This window comes from Chiloscyllium punctatum, chromosome 5 (genome assembly GCF_047496795.1).
Source record: "Chiloscyllium punctatum isolate Juve2018m chromosome 5, sChiPun1.3, whole genome shotgun sequence".
Classification (NCBI taxonomy): Eukaryota; Metazoa; Chordata; class Chondrichthyes; order Orectolobiformes; family Hemiscylliidae; genus Chiloscyllium; species Chiloscyllium punctatum.
In genome coordinates this window covers 48,973,230-48,991,150 of record NC_092743.1, presented here as the reverse complement: position 1 = coordinate 48,991,150, position 17,921 = coordinate 48,973,230, and the positions used below count along the sequence as shown (strand labels likewise).

General features: G+C 38.2%; 1 protein-coding gene across 4 annotated transcripts in view; it reads left to right on the top strand.

Moving 5' to 3' along the window:
- lrrc69 (leucine rich repeat containing 69) overlaps positions 1-17,921 on the top strand; it is an 80,457-nt gene that overhangs the window by 34,163 nt on the left and 28,373 nt on the right. For 3 of the 4 annotated variants that reach the window (XM_072570260.1, XM_072570261.1, XM_072570263.1), the window contains exons 5-6: positions 6,598-6,669; positions 10,063-10,164. The exons of the other annotated variant lie outside the window; for it this stretch is intronic. In XM_072570260.1, coding sequence (XP_072426361.1) covers positions 6,598-6,669; positions 10,063-10,164 — 174 coding nt within the window. The remainder of the gene's footprint in view (positions 1-6,597; positions 6,670-10,062; positions 10,165-17,921) is intronic. 4 annotated transcript variants of the gene reach the window in all.

Genomic DNA, 17,921 nt, shown 5'->3' with positions numbered 1-17,921 from the left:
TACAGGGCACTGTTGAGGCCACACCTGGAGTACTGTGTGCAGTTTTGGTCTCCTTACTTGAGAAAGGATGTACTGGTACTGGAGGAGGTGCAGAGGAGGTTCACTAGGTTGATTCTAAAGTTGGAGGTTGGCTTTTAAGGAGAGACTGAGTAGACTGGGATTATATTCATTGGAATTCAGAAAAATGAGGGGACATCTTATAGAAACATAAAATTGTGAAGGGAATAGGTAAGATAGATGTAGAGAGGACTTTTCCACTGGCAGATGAAACTAGGACAAGAGGGCATAGCCTCAAGATTAGAGGGAGCAGATTTAGGACTCAATTGAGAAGGAAATTCTTCACCCAGAGGGTTGTAAGTCAATGGGATTTCTTGCCCAGTGCATTAGTTGATGCTACTTCAGTAAATATTTTTAAAGCTAAGATAGGTTTTTTTTGAAGAATAAAGAAATTAAGGGATACAGTGAGAGTGTGGGTAACTGGATCTGAGTCCACAAAAAGATCATCCATGATCTTATTGAATAGCGGAACAGGCTTGAAGGGCCAGATGGCCTACTCCTACTCCTAGTTCTTATGTTCTTATGAATCCCACCAAGGTGGATGGTGAAGTGTTTAATGGTGACCCCAAAATCATTGTGGCTTATCAGAAATCAAAGTAGTTTGCTAATGTCTTTTTCAGGAAGTAAACTGCCGTCCTTACCTGGTCTAACCCTTTGTCAGGACTGAAGAAGAGTTACACCTGAAACGTCGACTTCTACACCTCCTGATGCTGCCTGGTTTGTTGTGTTCTTCCATCTCCGACCTATCTGCTTTGGATTCCAGCATCTGCAGTATTTTTGTCCTTACGTAGTCTGGCTTACATGTGACTCCAGACCCACAGCAATGTGGTTGACTCTTAACTGCCCTCTGGGCAATGAATGCTTGTCTAGCCAGTGATGCCCACATCTCATGAATGAATTTAAAAAAAACTTTCTTCCCTAAAGGGTATTTAGTGAACCTAGATTGATTTTTCTAACAATTGACATCATTAGACTCTTAATTCCAGATTTTTCTTTAATTCAAATTTCACTGTCAGCTGTGGTGGGTTTCCACCCAGGTCCCCAAAGCATTATCTGACTCTCTTGATTAATGACCTCTCCATTTGTCCTAATTGTATTCAAAAAGTCCAAATATGTTGAATTTTGAAAGCTCCAATGATCATCTGCAATTTGTAGAGAGTTAAAAATTAATATGTGTAGATATTTTTACAACTGTGCATTATGAAAGCAATATTGATATATATGTAATGCATAAGATTTAGTATTTTCAGAAAGTCACTTAAATACTCCTGCCAAACGTGGAAATATCCCCATTCTGTGAAGTCCATGTCCTATGTTTCCTGCTAAAGAACACAAATAATTCACTGCTAGGTCAAACCACAGACTTTTGTTATGCTGAATATGAGGTTTCTCCTTCCCACTGATGCCAGATTAATTGATATTTCTACTTGGCCTGCATCAATATTGTCAAATGCTAGAATGGGCACTAGAGTCCTACTAAATGTACTACTTACCACAAGAGCAACTAATTTCATTTCTTCTAACACACTGTTAAACCTCTCAAGTCCCTTTACATAAATCCAGCACGAAACGGGCAGAAATTCTAGTGAAATGTCAATTTATGCATTTATCTGGGGCTTCTGCAGGTCTTCTACCAAAGCTAGGATAGAAGATGATGATGACCTTTATGGAAACTCAGGTCTCACATCTTTATTACCAATGATTACAATTTTAATCTAGATTAAGAAATGTGCATGAAATACTTTTACAGAGTAAGTATTAATTCTCTGAAATTTAATCCCAAATACTAGGGTATATCCAAGAAAGCTATTTAATAAAAATTGAATTCGACTTATGTACTCACTTAAAACTGGTGGCTTTGATGTTAAATGTTTTGCTATGTTTATAGTGGCAAAGAACAGTTAAAATGCTTGCTTTTGTTTCCTGCATACTTGGAACTACATATGGGTAATTGGAGCTTTGGCAGTTTGAAGCCACATCGCAAACTGTAACCATAAAATTTTCTGAATAAGAAGATTGGAGAAACTACTTATCTAAAACCCCAATTGTGGAAAACTATGATTCACAAACTACTGGTTTGCTGTGTACAATTGTGGAACTCCACAAGGAATATTGGCTGTGCCCATTTGGCTGATTTTCTAACATCTGTAAATTTTTTGTCATCTAATGAGCAATGTAAGTAAAAAATAATAAATGTTTAGGAAATTTTGTTTATAAAAGGTGAGTTATGACAGACAAATTGTAAGAGGTTTTTGAGCAAATAAGATATATTTAATGAAAAATTGCAGTAGGTAATATGTATATAGATATTTAAGTTGTTTGATAAACATGGGAGACACATGATTATATGATGGGCATATGTTATTAAAGTAAGTGTGACAGCTGAATAAAGAATAGAAAAGCGAGTAATGGATGCTTGTGAGACAAGCAGGATGTAAACAGTAGGATCACAAAATGTCAGGGTTTTAAATATTGTTTTTCTCAATATATTTAAATGATTTGGACCCAGGTTATAGAGGTTGCAGTATCAAAATTTATAGATAATGAAAACATAGGAAGCGTAGCTAACTGAAAAGGATTATGAGCTATGTTAAGAGGAAATAAGTCAGTTTGATTTAGTGTCAAATGAAATTTTATGAAGAAAAAGTGAAAAAGGAATGAATATCTAAAAAATCTTATGACAAGTGTGCTGCCTGGATTCATTTAAATATTAATAGTATGCAACAGGTATGCATGGGAGAGCATTCTGAGTGTGAAATTCCACAAACATCATTGGCATGGACAAAAGAAAAGGATGTTTGTTCATTTCTGAGACCTTAAAAACAATATAATAATGCTTTTAATTTTATCAGCTTTTTAAAGTAACTTTTCATCAGAATTTCCTAGAGAGCTGTATAATGATTTGTATCAAAATGGAAAAGGTGTAACTCTTACTTGTATATTGAACTGTTTTGTTGCAGCATTTTTCTTTCATTATGTATAGAATAAAGGATATCATTCCATCTTTCAAAATCAAGGTCTTGTATAGCTGGTACTAACCTGCAAATACTGAAATGGCAATTAGGAACCTTTTTTTGTGGAGCAGTATATCCCTGAATTATCCACTCAAATTTATTTTGTGCCTTTCAGTATCTCTGTGTAATGGGATCTCCAGCAATGAGTGCTAAATGGTGATAGAAGGCACTGAGCAAAGAATCTGAGCAGTTCAGTGGGAGCTGCACCAATTGAGATGCCAACTTTTCTGGATGAGCACCTGGGGCACTTTATTATGAAGGGAAAACATTACTCCTGATGATGAGGAAATCTGAGTGATAAAGGAGTGATTCTGACCTAAGGTAGAGAGGGAACTATGTGGGTTCCCTGGAATAGCTGCTTATTAAAAGAGATTTATGTAAGTCTGGCGACCTTATTTTGCAATTTACAGAGGAAATTGGAGAATGCTGCAGTTGTAGTTGGGAAAGGATGTATGAGCTGTATTACATCACAGATCATTGCAGGATTTGGACTCTAGCATGTGAGGATTCCTTTTGCACCCTGAAGCAGAAACTTGTCTCATCACCTGTATTTGGCTACCAAGATTTCCAAATCCCTTTCACACTAGAAACAAATGCCAGTTTGCTTCATCTAAAAGTGACACTATTACAGGTTCAAGGGCGGAAAAGAGTGGCTATCAACTGTGCCATTCAGATTCTCAAACTGAATGAGGAGAATATGGAGAATTGCATCTGTAAGAAAGTTGAACTGCAAGCTTTGAGGTGGACTATTTCCAAGAAATTCAGAGACAAGTGACAAGTTTGAAATGATTGTTGATAGCAGACAGGCTTTTAGAAGGTGCAAAGTGAGGAAATCAATGGAGGCCTTAGTGGAGTATAGAAAGTGCAGGGAGGAACTTAAGACAGCAATTAGGAGAACAAAGAGTGGGTGAGAAAAAAGCAATGATGAGTAAATTTAGGGAGAATCCAAACATATTCTCTGAGTATATTATAGGGAAGAGAATAACAAGGGAAAGAGTAGAGTCTACTCAGAAATCTGTGTGTGGAGTTAGAAGATATTGGTAAGGGGTTAAACAAGTAATTCACTTCTGTCTTCACTCAGGTGAGGAGGCTGTAGGGCAGACAGATTGTGAGCCTGTCAACAGATTGGCATGGGGTAAGAAGGTATTGGAGATATTAGCAGTCTTAAAAGTGGACAAATTTCCAGGCCCAGATGAGTTATATCCCAACTACTGACTTGATGGTAGGAAGGACATCGATGAAGCAGTTGAAGATGTTTGGGCCTAGGATGCTACCGTGGAACTCCTTCAGAAATGTCCTGGACCTGAGATGACTGACCTCTAACAATCAAGACCATCTTCATATATGCCAAGTTGACTCCAACCAACCCTAATACCCATTGGTTCCAGTTTTGCTTGGGCTCCTTGATGCCACACTTGGTCAAACTTGACCTGATGTCGAGGGCTGTCACAATCACCTGACCTCTAGAATTCAACTCTTTTGTTCATGTTTGAACCCAAGTTCTTATGAGGTCAGGTGCTGTATGGCCCTCACAGAACCCAAACTGGGCATCACTGAGTGGGTTATTGTTACTCATGATGACACCATCTGTCACTTTACTGATGATTGAGAGTAGCTAGGGCAGTAATTAGCTAGGTTGGATTTGTCCTGCTTTTTATGAATAGGACATAACCTGAGCAATTTTTCACATTGTCGGGTAGATACCAGTGTTATAACTGTACTGGAACAGCTTGGCTAGGACAGCAGCAAGTTCTGGAGCACAAGGCTTCAGTACTAATGCTAGAATACTATTAGGGCCCATAGCCTTTGCAGTATCCAAAGTCTCCAACTGTTTGTTGATATCATATGGAGTGAATCAAACTGGCTGAAGACTGGTACAGCCAGTTCTTCTATAATGTGATGGTTGCATTCTTGTGAAACCCTGCATTATAGAAATATCATGCTTTAGAAACAGCACATAAAGTGTTGCTATGTAATTGTGTTATAGCCAACAGACATTTTAAAAGCTCACGCTGTAGAAACAGTGAGCCTAATTCTTCAATCGTGTTTCAGCAAATTCATGTTGATGAAATGCGTGTTATAACATAATGACCTGTACCTATAATGCTGGGGACCAGTGGAAGAGGACATGATGCATCATCTATTCGGCGCTTCTGGCTGAAGATTGTTGTGAATGTTTCAGCTTCAACTTTTGCACTGCTGTACTGGGTTCTTCCATTATTCATCTGGGGATATTTGTGCAGCCTCCTCATCCAGTGAGTTGTTTAATTGTCCATCACCAGTTTCAACTGGATGTGGCAGAACTGCAGACCTCAGATCTAATTCATTGATTGTGAGATCACCTAGCTCCATCTATCACTTGGTCCCAATGCTGTTTGGCATGCAAATGGTCCTATTTGTTAGCTTTACCAGGTTGAAACCTCATTTTCCAGTATGCGTGGTGCTGCTCCTGACATGCCCACGTACACTCTCCATTGAATCAGGGTTGATCTCCTGGCTTGATGGTGATGGTCGAATAGGTGAAATGCTAGGCCATGAGATTGCACATTGTGCTGGAGTACAATTCTGCTGCTGTTGATGGCCTATAGGGCCTCATCGATGCACAGTCTTGAGTTTCTAGATCTGTTTGAAGTCTATCCCATTTAGCATGGTGATAATGTTACACAACATAATGGAGGTTATTCTCAATATGAAGGCAGGGCTTCATCTCCACAAAGACTGTGCGGTGGTTTTTCTTAATGATAGTGTCTTGGATAAATATATCTGCAACCGGTAGATTGTTAAGGATAGGATCAAGTCTGTTTTTCCATCTTGTTCATTTCATCACCATCTGCCGCAGACTCAATCTAGCAGCTATGTCCTTTATGACCTGACCAGTTGATCAGTACTACTGCTGCCAAGCCACTCTTTGTGGTACGTTGAAATTCCCCATCTAGAGTACATTTTGCACCCTTGCCATCATCAGTGTTTCAGGTGTTTTTCAACATGGAGGAGGATCAGCTGAGGGAGGATGGTTTGTGATAATCTGGAGAAGGTTTCCTCGTCCATGTTTGCTGTCCTCTTACCTAGGCTGTTCAAGTTGCCTTCATTTTATATTGTAGCTGATGTGAGGTCTAGGTTTGTTTATTATACTTCCTTGTCCTCCTTTTGCTTAGTACCACCCTTGAGAAATTATTTTAGTTCACTTGGTTGGATATCATTTACAAATCTAACATAACTAGAAGCAAAGCTTGTCATTAAGTACCATCTGTGTTCTCTCCTCATACACAGAGAGATGAGCTAAGGCAGCTCAATAAAATTGCTTTTCAAATATGTAGACAATTATTTGGCATTAATTTCTAGAGCCCTGAAACCAAGGATTTAATTAAAGCTGAATTTTCTCTGTACTTCTTATCAAATTGGTCTCTAAGTTTTGCTAATTGTATTTGAAAAGACGTTTCTTTATAAAGAGGGAAAGAATGCAATAGTAGTGATATATCATGCATGGTCCAGGTAAAATATTTTTAATCTCTTATCTACTTTCTAGGAACTGTGTGTACTAAGAAACTTGAAAGTATTAGATGTTGCTGGAAATCAATTACATATTTTCCCAACAAAGGTCAGTGTTATTTTATGAATCTAATCTGTTTTACTGTTAAGATGCATTAAATATTTCCTCAACTTCTGAAAGCACAAGTCCTGAAATTCAGAGTCTTGTAACCAGCTGCTTGAAATGTGGTAGAGCTACACTTACGCCCACTCTTTTGCACTAATGCTAACTTAGCTCACTGAAGGATTTGTGCAAAATTTGATATTGTTGGGCATGTCAGATGAAAGATTTCCATGAGCAGTTGACATGCTGTGTCTGAGCATATGTGGATGATGTTACTGTGAGGCTGCCACTGTCGAATGTGGAGTCCAGAACCAGGGATCACAGTGATATGGAGTAGGCCAGCCTTTTAGGACAGAAATGAAGAGACACCCAGAGAGGGTGGGTCTGTGGAATTCTTTGTCACAGAAAGTGACTGAGGCCAAAATATTGAATGTTTTCAAGATATAGTTTTTGGCACTAAAGGGATCAAAGCTATTTGGAAGAAAAAGTTAAAAATCACACAACACCAGGTTATAGGTGATTTTTAACTTTGTACACCCCAGTCCAACACCGGCATCTCCGAATTATGGAATAAAAAGGAACAGGTTACTGGGTTTGATGATCTTTAATGATCATACTGAATGGCACAGCAGGCTCAATAAGCAGAACAGCTTACTTCTGCTCCTATATGTTATGTTCTATATTCAACAATTGGTCATCACTCCACAAACCAATCAGCTACTTGTTGCTGGCCAACTCTCACTTTGGATGCACCCACTCATGCCAGCCTGCCTGCAACCAGCCTGTCCCATTGCTTGAACCAAGCAGAAATTTAAACACCATTTACTATCAGGTATGGTAAGTTTCTTTATAAGAATGCAGCTACCTTACCCACAGACCGTAGTTTCTCAAACAGCCCTTTTCATATTTCAGCCCATATTTAAACTTACAGATAAATTTAAGATTTTTAAAATACTATTAATATTCTTTAACAGCATAATGAGATGCACAATATTACAAGGTTAGGGACATGGAGGAGTGAAGTTATAAGAGCCTGGTTATACTGGGCAAGGATGGTGTCAGTCATGGTAAGAATGATGTAAATGATGACTTTGAATTCATCTCAACATTTCAATTATCCTGCTGAGAAGGCTTGGATATACTGTGTCAGTAGGAGGATGAGCACAATACTTGGTTGTAACATGAGCATTCAATAAAGAGTAAATAAAAACTTAATGTTGTTTCTTCCATATTAATAAATGTTTGTAACTCCCCTGTAACCATCAATATGTGATAACCGTAAGGTTTTCCGGTGTATTCAGCTCTCTGTCTAAGCTTGTCTTAACAAATAACAACGATGTGTATATAAATAAAATGTAACCAACGTAACGTGAAATATTTGCTCTAAAATTTAATTTTGAAAAAAACACCCATACTACCTTTCTGCTGTTATTCTTGAATTATCTTTATTACAGAATGGGAGTTGCTGGAGATCTTAAAATGCACAAAGGCAGTTAAGATAAATTCCTGGGACCTGATCAGGTATTTCCCAGAACTTTCTGGGCAGCTATGGAAGACATTACTGGGCCCCTTTCTACAATATTTGTCTCATCGACAGTCAAGGGTGAGATGTGGGAAGAGTGGAGGCTGGCTAATGTGGTGCCATTATTTAAGAAAGGTAGCAAGGAAAAGCCCAGGGACTGTAGAAAGGTCAGCTTTACATCCGTAGTGGGTAAGTTGTTGGAGGGGATTCTGAGGGATGGGATTTGCATGCATTTGGAAAGGCAAAGACTGATTAGGGATAGTCAACATGGCTCAGTGCATGGAAAATTGTCTCTCACTAACTTGATTGAGTTTTTTGAAGAGGTAACAAAAATGATTGATGAAGGCAGAGTGGTGGATGTTGTCTATATGGAAAGCAAAGCTATCGATAAGGTTCTGTGTGGTAGACTGGTTAGCAAGGCTAAATCACATGGGATCTGGGGGAGCTAGACAATTGGATACAAAATTGGCTTGAAGGTAGGGGACAGAGGGTGTGGTGCTGGTGGAGGTTTGCTTTTCAATGGTGTGCCCCAAGGATCGATGATGGGTCCATTGCTTTTGTCATTTATACAAATGATTTGGATGTGAATATAGGACGTATGTTTAATAAGTTTGCAGATGACACCAAAACAGGTGGTGTAGTGGACAGCGAAAAACATTATCTTAGAATACAACGGGACCTTGATCAATGGGCTGGGAAGTAGCAGATGGAGTTTAATTTAGATAAATGTGAGGTATTGCATCTCTGTAAGGCAAATCAGGGCAAGACTTATACATTTAATGGTCAGGCCCTGGGGAGTGTTGCCAAATAAACAGACTTAGAGGCACAGGTGCATAGTTTCTTGGATGTGGAGTCACAGGTAGATAGATGGCGAAGGAGGAGTTTGGCATACCCGCCTTCATTGGTCAAAACAATAAGTGTAGGAGTTGGAATATCATGTTGTGGCGGTACAGGTCATTGATGAGGACCATACAATTTTGGTTGCTCTTCTTTAGGAAGGATGTTGTTAAGCTTGGGAGGGTGCAGAAAAGATTTCCAAGGGTTTTGCTGGGCCTGGAGGGTTTGTGTTATAGGGCGAAGCTGAATAGACTGGAGCATTTTCTCCCCTGGTGTGTTGGAGACTGAGGAGTGAACTTATAGAGCTTTATAAAATCATGAGAGGCATGAATAAACAAGGTCTTTTTCATTGAGTGGGGGAGTCCAAAGTAGAGGGCATAGGTTGAAGGTAAGAATGGAAAGATTTAAAAAGGATCGGATAAGTAACTTTTTCACTCAGAAGGTAGTGCACATATGGAACAAGCTGCCAGAAGAAGTGGTGGAGGCAGATACTATTTCAACTTTTAAAAGTCATCTGGATGGTTATGTGAATAGGAAGGATTTAGAGGGTTAGATAGGCTAAATGCTGGTAAATGGGACTAGGTCAGATTGAGATGTCTTGTCGTCAAGGACAAGTTGCACTGAGGGACCTGTTTCCATGCTGTTTAACTCTATTAATGGCAATGGAATTGTGCAGAAAATGTTTGGTTGTGTTGCAGAATCTCATTGTTTAACCAGGAGGCTCTTTCATAGCTCATCTCTTGCTGAATATTGTTGTGGTGGTATTCATCACTGTAAAGCATTCCCTGCCATGAAATCACTGTTTACTGTGGATGCTGCCAGAACTTTAAACTTTTATATATTTTGTTTTAATTGTACTTTTATAGGAAATGTGTAAAAGCAAGAGAGCAAAACACTTCCCACTACACTGTCAAGCTGTTGACAAAAGTTGTCCATGTGACCAAAAGAAATGTACGTTGATGCAAGAGTTATAATATATAAATATAGCAAAGTAAATATATACGCTTAACAAAGATGCTTTTTATTTTGTACTTTTGAAGTTACTGCACCTTAAACTGGAAGAATTCTACTATGAACAGAATCCTCTTTTGGAAAAAGATCTTATAACGTCAACACAAATGAATGAAGTTTTAACTCTTCAGGTAATTATTAAAGATTGCTAGAGATATTTCTGAGACTCATTTTGGTTAGACCATGTTTTCATTTAGAAAGGTAAAACAGTAGTAAGCTAGTCTACTTTTTCACTAAAATAAGTAAATGAGCTATTAATTTGTACTTAAACTGCTTCAGAATTTTTTGAATGAACAAAATTTAGTTGATTCTGAGATTATGCAATTCAAATGATAAAGTGACATGTAAATTAACAGTTCAACTTCAAATTAGGCACTTCAGTTCAACATACATGATTGTATCAAATAAGCCTGCATGATATTGACCCGAGTCAAAAAATAAACTTGTTAGTACAGTGACCCTGAGCCCTTGAAATTCCACTTCTCAAAATCACAAGGTATATAAAAGTAGCTATGTTTCTAACATCAACATATCTGTCCAGTGAGAAGTAGCAGTGTTTGGTCCAAATTGTTCTAATGCTCAGTAAATGTAGAAACAGTAATGTGTGCTTTCTCTTTAACTGAACCTGATGCCTCATAAGAAATACCACCGTATATAATAAAAACTATGGAAAAATTCCTTTGCTGTTGATCAAGATTGAGCCTATCTTCTGCCAATAACTTTGTGATATCATTCTCCACTTGGTGTCAGCAGATTAGGCTAACACCATTAAGAAGGATTGGTTGCGGCAAATCTACACAAGGCATCCAAGATGATTTAGTCACACCATAACATAGGTGTGCCAGCAGTGTGGGTTTTGCCAATTGTAATTCAATGTTATGGCTAATGGCAACATATTTTCCATTCATTCATGGGATGTAGGGGTCGCTGGCTGTGACTTCATTTATTGCCCATCCAAGTGAGTTGGTGATGGTGTGTTACCTTCTTGAGTTGCCTCATGGTGGTGAGTTGCTTCCTTGAACCACTGCAGTCCATTTGATGTAGGTACACCCACAATGCCATTAAGGAGAGAGTTCTAGGATTTTGATACAGTGTCAAGCCCTATATTTTCAAGTCATGATGGACAGAGGTTTGGAGGGGAACATGCAAGTGGTGGGGTTTCCACGTATCTGCTGCCCTTGTCTTAGATATTAGTAGTAAAAGGTGCTGTCGAGGGAGCAATGGTGAATTTCTGTGGTTTGTCTTATAGATGGTGCAAACTATTGTTGCTGAGTGTTGGTGGTGGAGGGACTGAATATTTGTAAGTTTGTGCCAATCAAACAGGCTGCTTTATCTGAGCTGGCATCAAGCTTCTAGAATGTTGTTGGAGCTGCACTTTTCCAGGCAAGTGAGCACTATTCCATTATACTCCTGATCTTTGCTTTGGAGATATTGGATGGGCTTTGGAGAGTCAGGACGTGAGTTACTTGCTGTAGGATTCCTCACCTCTGACCTGCTCTTGTAGCCAAAAATACTTACATGACTAGTCTAATTCAGTTTCTAGCAAAAGGATCCCCACAGAATAGTGGAGAATTCAATGATGGTGATGTCATTAATTGACTTTTTATTGTTCAAAATGGTTATTGTTTGGTACTTGTGGATGAATTCTACTTGCCTGTTGTCAGCCCAAGCCGGGATTAAAGTTATCCTTCAGAGAGATCAAAGAAGGCCAATATGTTCATAAATGTAGTAAGTGGGGAAAATATCCGGGTTCCATTGTGTAAATTATTAGTAATTAGGTTTAAGAGGTTGCGTGTGGACAGAGTTGCTTTACTCCTGGAGAATGTTTTAGTTGAAGTTATAATTTCGCCTATAATCACAGAAAGTCAGAGGGAGGCTAAAGAGGTGGAAAAATTGCATGAACAGATTCTGGGTATTTTTCCATCATTTGTACTGACCAGAGCAATGGCCGAACAAAGTCCATAATGAAAGGTCACTTTTAATACTTCAAGCATATGTTAAGAGAGCCAAATGCAATTTAACGATGAGAACTGTTCAAAAGAAATCTGTGGCACATGAAACAGATCGAGATTTAAATAAGTTAGTACAGTCTGCTTGCTTTGAAGCTGATTCTGAAGGAGTTCTGGAGCATTATTATATTGAAAACAACCCAATGATGAAAGCTGTCTTTCTTTGAATTAATAAAATAAAATGCACTGCAGCTGTAAGCAGAACAGTCAGGTTGTGTTCTTGGTGTGATGAAGGTCTTAAATCTGAAACTTTATAACCCATCCTTTTTGTGGACAGATGCTGATTGACCTCTGAATTTTGAACATATTGTGATGCAAAATGCATTTGATTTAATGTTGGTGAATGCTTTTCTTATTCACCTCTTTAATACTCATCTGGTTTCTGTTAAATATGAAAAGATAAATTAAAGCCAGCTTGAAGTTTACTTTTTAAAGTAAAATTAGAGTTTTGTGGCTACAGAAATCAATATGTTGTGCAGATAAATTCCTTAAACAATAAATTTTCATCTAAGCAGTAAGTGTAGAACCTTGCATTTTCTTTTTCATAAGTGAATGATAAGTGTAGTTATTCTAAATAGCTTTCGCTGTGTTTATTGGAGGGGACTCTATTCAACCCTGTTATAATTAAATAAATTTTCTGGAATCTGGAATTGTGTTTCTTGGTCTGCATTCAAAAAATGAACTTTACTGGCAAAGAAGTTAAATGGTTACTGCTAAGAAAAATTGGAGAAACCTCCCAGAGTTATGGATTCAAGTGATGAGGGATAATGACGAGTTGAAGGAAATTAATATTAGTAAGAAGGATATATTAGAGAAATCAACAAGGTTGGAAGTATTTAAGTCCCCAGCACCTAGTAATCTACAATCCAGAGTGTTGAGGGCTGTTTTAATGGAGACAGTTTTTGAAAATTCCATACATTCTGGATTGATTCTTGCAGATTAGAAGCATGGAAATATCACTCCATTATTTAAGAAGAGAGCAAGGGCAAATGCAAGGAACTACAGACACATCAGCCTGACATAAGTAGTAGGGGAAATGCTAGAATCTGTCATGAAAGACATGATAAATGGACATTTGGATTTTAAAAATTATCTGATTGGGCATTGGCAGCATGGATTGTGAGTGGAAAAACATATTGGACAAACTTTCTTGTGTTCTTTGAGAATGTTAGTATCAAAATTGCAAGATAGATAACATGGAGTTGATGAATGTAATATATTTGGATTTTCAGAAGCATTTTGGTAAGGTTCCCCACAGGAGGTTAGTTAGCAAAATTAATGCATGTGGTATTAGAGGTGATATGCTGGCATGGATTAAAGATTGCTAACAGACAGAAAACAGCGAGTCAGAATAAATAGGTCATTGTTAGCAGATTCTGACTAGTGGTGTATAATGTCTAAGATTGAGACCCCTCATCACCAGTTAAATTTTGTGCTGCTTCATTTAAATAATCATTGCATGTAGCTCGATATGATCCACATTGCTGATGGCTGCATGCACCACAAGAAGTCTATAGAGTTAGGAATGATGTGAGGGTCCTTGAATGAGTGTAGAGGAAATTTACCAGATTGGTCCCAAGTCTTAGAAATTTTGGTAACAAGGTGACGTTGGAAAAGCTGATGGTATTCTCTTCGGAGCAAAGTGATTAAGGAGATATTTGATAAACATATACAACATTATAGCAAGTTTAGTTAAGGTAGGTAAAGGAAAGCTGTTCTCATTAACTGATGAAGAACTTTGGAATGTAGATTTACGGTTTTCTTCATGCAATGCAATGGGGATTATGTGATAGAATTTTTTTTAATGCAGTGATTTGTATTGATTTGTATTGACCTAGATCTTGCTACCTACAAAAGTGCTGGAAGGAGTTTGATTGATAACTTGAAAATAAATTCAATGAACATTTGAGGGAAATACGCCGTGGGGTAATAAATCTCAATGGATTGTTCCAATGCCAGCATGAATTTAATGCATCAAATAATCTCTATTTTTGCATTCACAACCCTGTTGTTGCCATAACTTAAAGTGTATATAAGGTTAATAGGTGTTTAAACTAGACTCTGGTTCTTTAAGAAAGTCTTTCCCCTTGAAGAGGAGGCTTCAGTTGATATGTGAAAGCTGCAAATAACTGATATTGATACAGTCAAAGGAACATGGTACACCAGGCAGAGAGAGGACTCCAGTAAGATCATCATACTGTTTTGGAGGTAGTAGTGTACAGGTGGTCTGAATGAGGAACGAGGAAGGCTATTTTTCTTTGGAGTTTCTTTGGAGGGAGACATGTCAGACATCTAAGAGGTGTAGGTGGGAGTAGGTGCCAAGAGCAAATAATGTGAGGAGTTTAACTCTGTGAACTTGGTAGCATTGCCAGAGGTTGTTTAACACATGCAAGGTCAATTGTCACATCAATAAAAAATATTATTATCAAGAAGTGCTGAATTATGTAAAGTGAGGTTCGAGTGTCCAGTGAAGAGTGGAGAAATTGTGGTAGGAGTACTGGGCAAACTCTCAGCTCCAGGAATACAATTTGTCCTTGCTAATGATTTAGCTGCTTAACAGGTAGGTGTGCTGCCTACTGTGTTTGGAAAGCCATTGGAAACTCAGGCAACTGAACTATTAAAAGACGCATATCCTGGGATTTTTCCTGACTGTGTGCTAATGAGGCCACAATGTCACCAGTTGAACCAAGAGAGATCAAAGAGTACAGATAAGAAAGTTGAAATGGAATTAGCAGAGACCCTGTTTGATCAAATGGTTGAGACAAACCAGGAGCAAATAGATGTCAAAGCAGACATCTTTAATTCAGAGAAATTAACTAAATTACAGCAGAAAGATGAGAAACTAAATCAATTGTATCAAAAAGCATACGTGGAAGAATAATCTAGATATATCCCTGAATGCTGCTATCTTAAAAATGATGTGTTAATGAGGAAATGGAGACCATCACAGGTCTCCAGATGAGAAATGGGCAGAAGTTCATCAAGTCGTATTGCCAGTGGGCTACAGAAAGGAGGTGTTGCGGGTAGCACACAAACTACCAGAATGGGATCATTTATGAGTAAGAAAAACCCAAGCTGAAATACAAAAACAGTTTTTTTGGCCTGGACTGCACAAAGGTGTAGTTGAATTTTGCCAGATATGTCACATATGTCAGATAATTGGAAAAGCACAGGTAGTAATAAAACCTGCATCTTAGATACCTATTCCTGCATTTGAGGAACCTTTTACAAAAGTCTTAATTGATTGCGTAGAACCCCTACCTAAAACAAAAAGTGGCAATCAGTATTTGTTAACAATAATATGTGCCTAGTAGATTTCCAGAGGCCATTCCATTATGCACTATCACAGCCAAAAGGATGTAGAGGAGTTACTCAAAATTATCACTAGATATGGACTACCCTCAGAGATACAATCAGATCAAGGGTCAAACTTCACATCGAAATTATTCAAGTAAGCTATGGGCAGCTTATGAATAAAACAACTCAAATCTACTACCATCCAGAATTGCAGGGAGCGCTAGAAAGGTGGCATCAGACATTAAAGATCATGTTGAGGGCTTATAGTCAGGACTATCCAGATGATTGGGATAAGGGAATTCTGTTTGTACTTTTTGCGATCAGATATGCACCAAATGAATCGACTAAATTCAATCCATTTGAATTAGTTTTTGGGCATGAAGTGAGAGGATCACTAAAACTGTTTAAGGAGAAATTGGTAAGTCAGAATTCAGAGACCACATATTTGGAAATTGTGTCAGATTTCAGGGAATGATTAATTAGAGTGAGGAAGTTGGCTAGACAGCATTTAAAAGTATCACAGCATACAGTGAAACAGGAAGCAGACAAGAAATCAAAAACTTGCAATTTGCTATTGGAGATAAGGTGTTGTGTTACTTCCAGCAGTAGGTGAACCTTTAAAAGCAAGGTTTAGTGGACCTTATCAAGTTGAAAGGTGATTGAACAATTTGGTAAGAACTCCAAACAGAAAGAAATCTCACAGGGTGTGTTGTGGGATATGCTTAAAAGGTATTTTGACAGGGAAGGAAAACAAAGGGAGACTGTGTTATTGGTTACAACACAGAATGACGAACTAAGCTCAGAGGATTCTGAATCGGACATTCCTTAAATTAAATTCGACAATGGGGATGTTGTCAAAAATTGGGATAACTTATTGAGGAGTTACCTTCCAGAGAAAAATCAAAATGACCTGAAAGAGTTATTGCTATTGCATGGGGAGATATGTGGAAATAAGCTGGGAAGTACTAACCTAATTATGCATAATGTAGATACAGGAGATGCTGTTCCAATTAAGCAACATCCTTGTAGGCATAACCCTCCAAAGTTGGCACAGGTTCAAAAGGAGATTGAATGCATGCTCCAAGATGACATAATTTGAATGAGTTACAGTGACTGGAGCTCACCCATGGTAATGGTACCAAAACCAGATGGTACCCAACGGTTATGTGTAGACTATCGCAAAGTCAGTGCAGTTACAAAGACTGATGCATATTATGTTTCCATGTTTGGAAGACTATATTGAAAAGGTTGGGCAAATAACTTTTACTTCTAAGTTGGATTTGCTCAGAGGATCCTGGCAGTGAAGACAATTTCAGCTTTCGTAAGGCTGATTGGACTGTATCAGTTAATGCACCAACCACATTTCAAAGACCAAACAAATAGGTCATTTCTGGATTACCCAGTTGTATCGTATAGGTAGATGACCTGGTGATTTTTAATCACACATAGAAGGAACATTTGCAACATTTATCGGAATTGTTCAATCAACTTCTGAAGGCAGACTTAGTGATAAACCAAGCTAAAAGTGCATTTGCCAAAGCGCAAGTCACCTTCCCGGGCCATGTTATTAGACATAGACAAATAACCCCACGGAATGGAAAAACAAAAGTAACTGGGGAGTTTCCCAGATCATCAATAAAACAAGCAGTACTATGATTCCTGGGATTGAGTGGATTTTATCGGAAATTTATACCAACTTTTAGCAGTGTGGCTGCTCCACTCACTGAATTGCTAAAGAAAGGCAAGGAGTTTCAGTGGAAGTGGACTGTCAGAAGGCATTTGACGCCTGAAAGCTGTGTTAACCACTGCCCCAATGTTAGCCACAGTTAATTACACAAAGCCATTCTAGGTGGCTATCGATGCAAGTGATGTGGATGTTGGTGCAGTGCGTAACGAGGAAATAGGAAGACCCATCAGGTATTTCTCCAGGAAATTGAACATTAATTAGCAGAAATATTCAACAGTTGAGAAGGAGACTTTGAGCTTGATGTTGGCATTGCAACATTTCAATGTTTATGTTACCAGTAATGTATCTGTGACAAATACATACACTGATCATAACCCATTGAAGGTTGTAGAGAAATTTGACTGTTTAGATGGAGCTTGTTGTTACAGCCATTCAATTCGAAAACTGTACATGGGGCAGGATGAGGAAACATGATTGCTGATGCATTGTCGAGACTTGAATGAGAAACGGAAGAATTCAGTGGCAGGAGTAATACAGATTGTAATAGAATTTAGTGTGTATGTTTGCATGATTATTGTCAATGTAGTGTGTACATATGTTGTGTGTACTAACAGTGTAAGATTAAGGGGGTTTTAAAATGAAGCCATCTTTGAATATTGATGGTTCAGTTTTTTTAAGGGGGAGGAAGTGTGATGATGCTGCTCCTTTAACAAGGTTAGGTTGTCCTTGGATTTTTTTCAGAGGGATCGTAAAGACAGAGGTTTCATTTTGTTTGTGTTTATCTACTTGAAGAAGCTTTTTAAGTTTTTAAATGAGCACTTGTACAATGAAAAGAGAGTACTGGATTAGTGGTGCTGGAGGAGCACAGCAGTTCAGGCAGCATCCAAGTAACTTC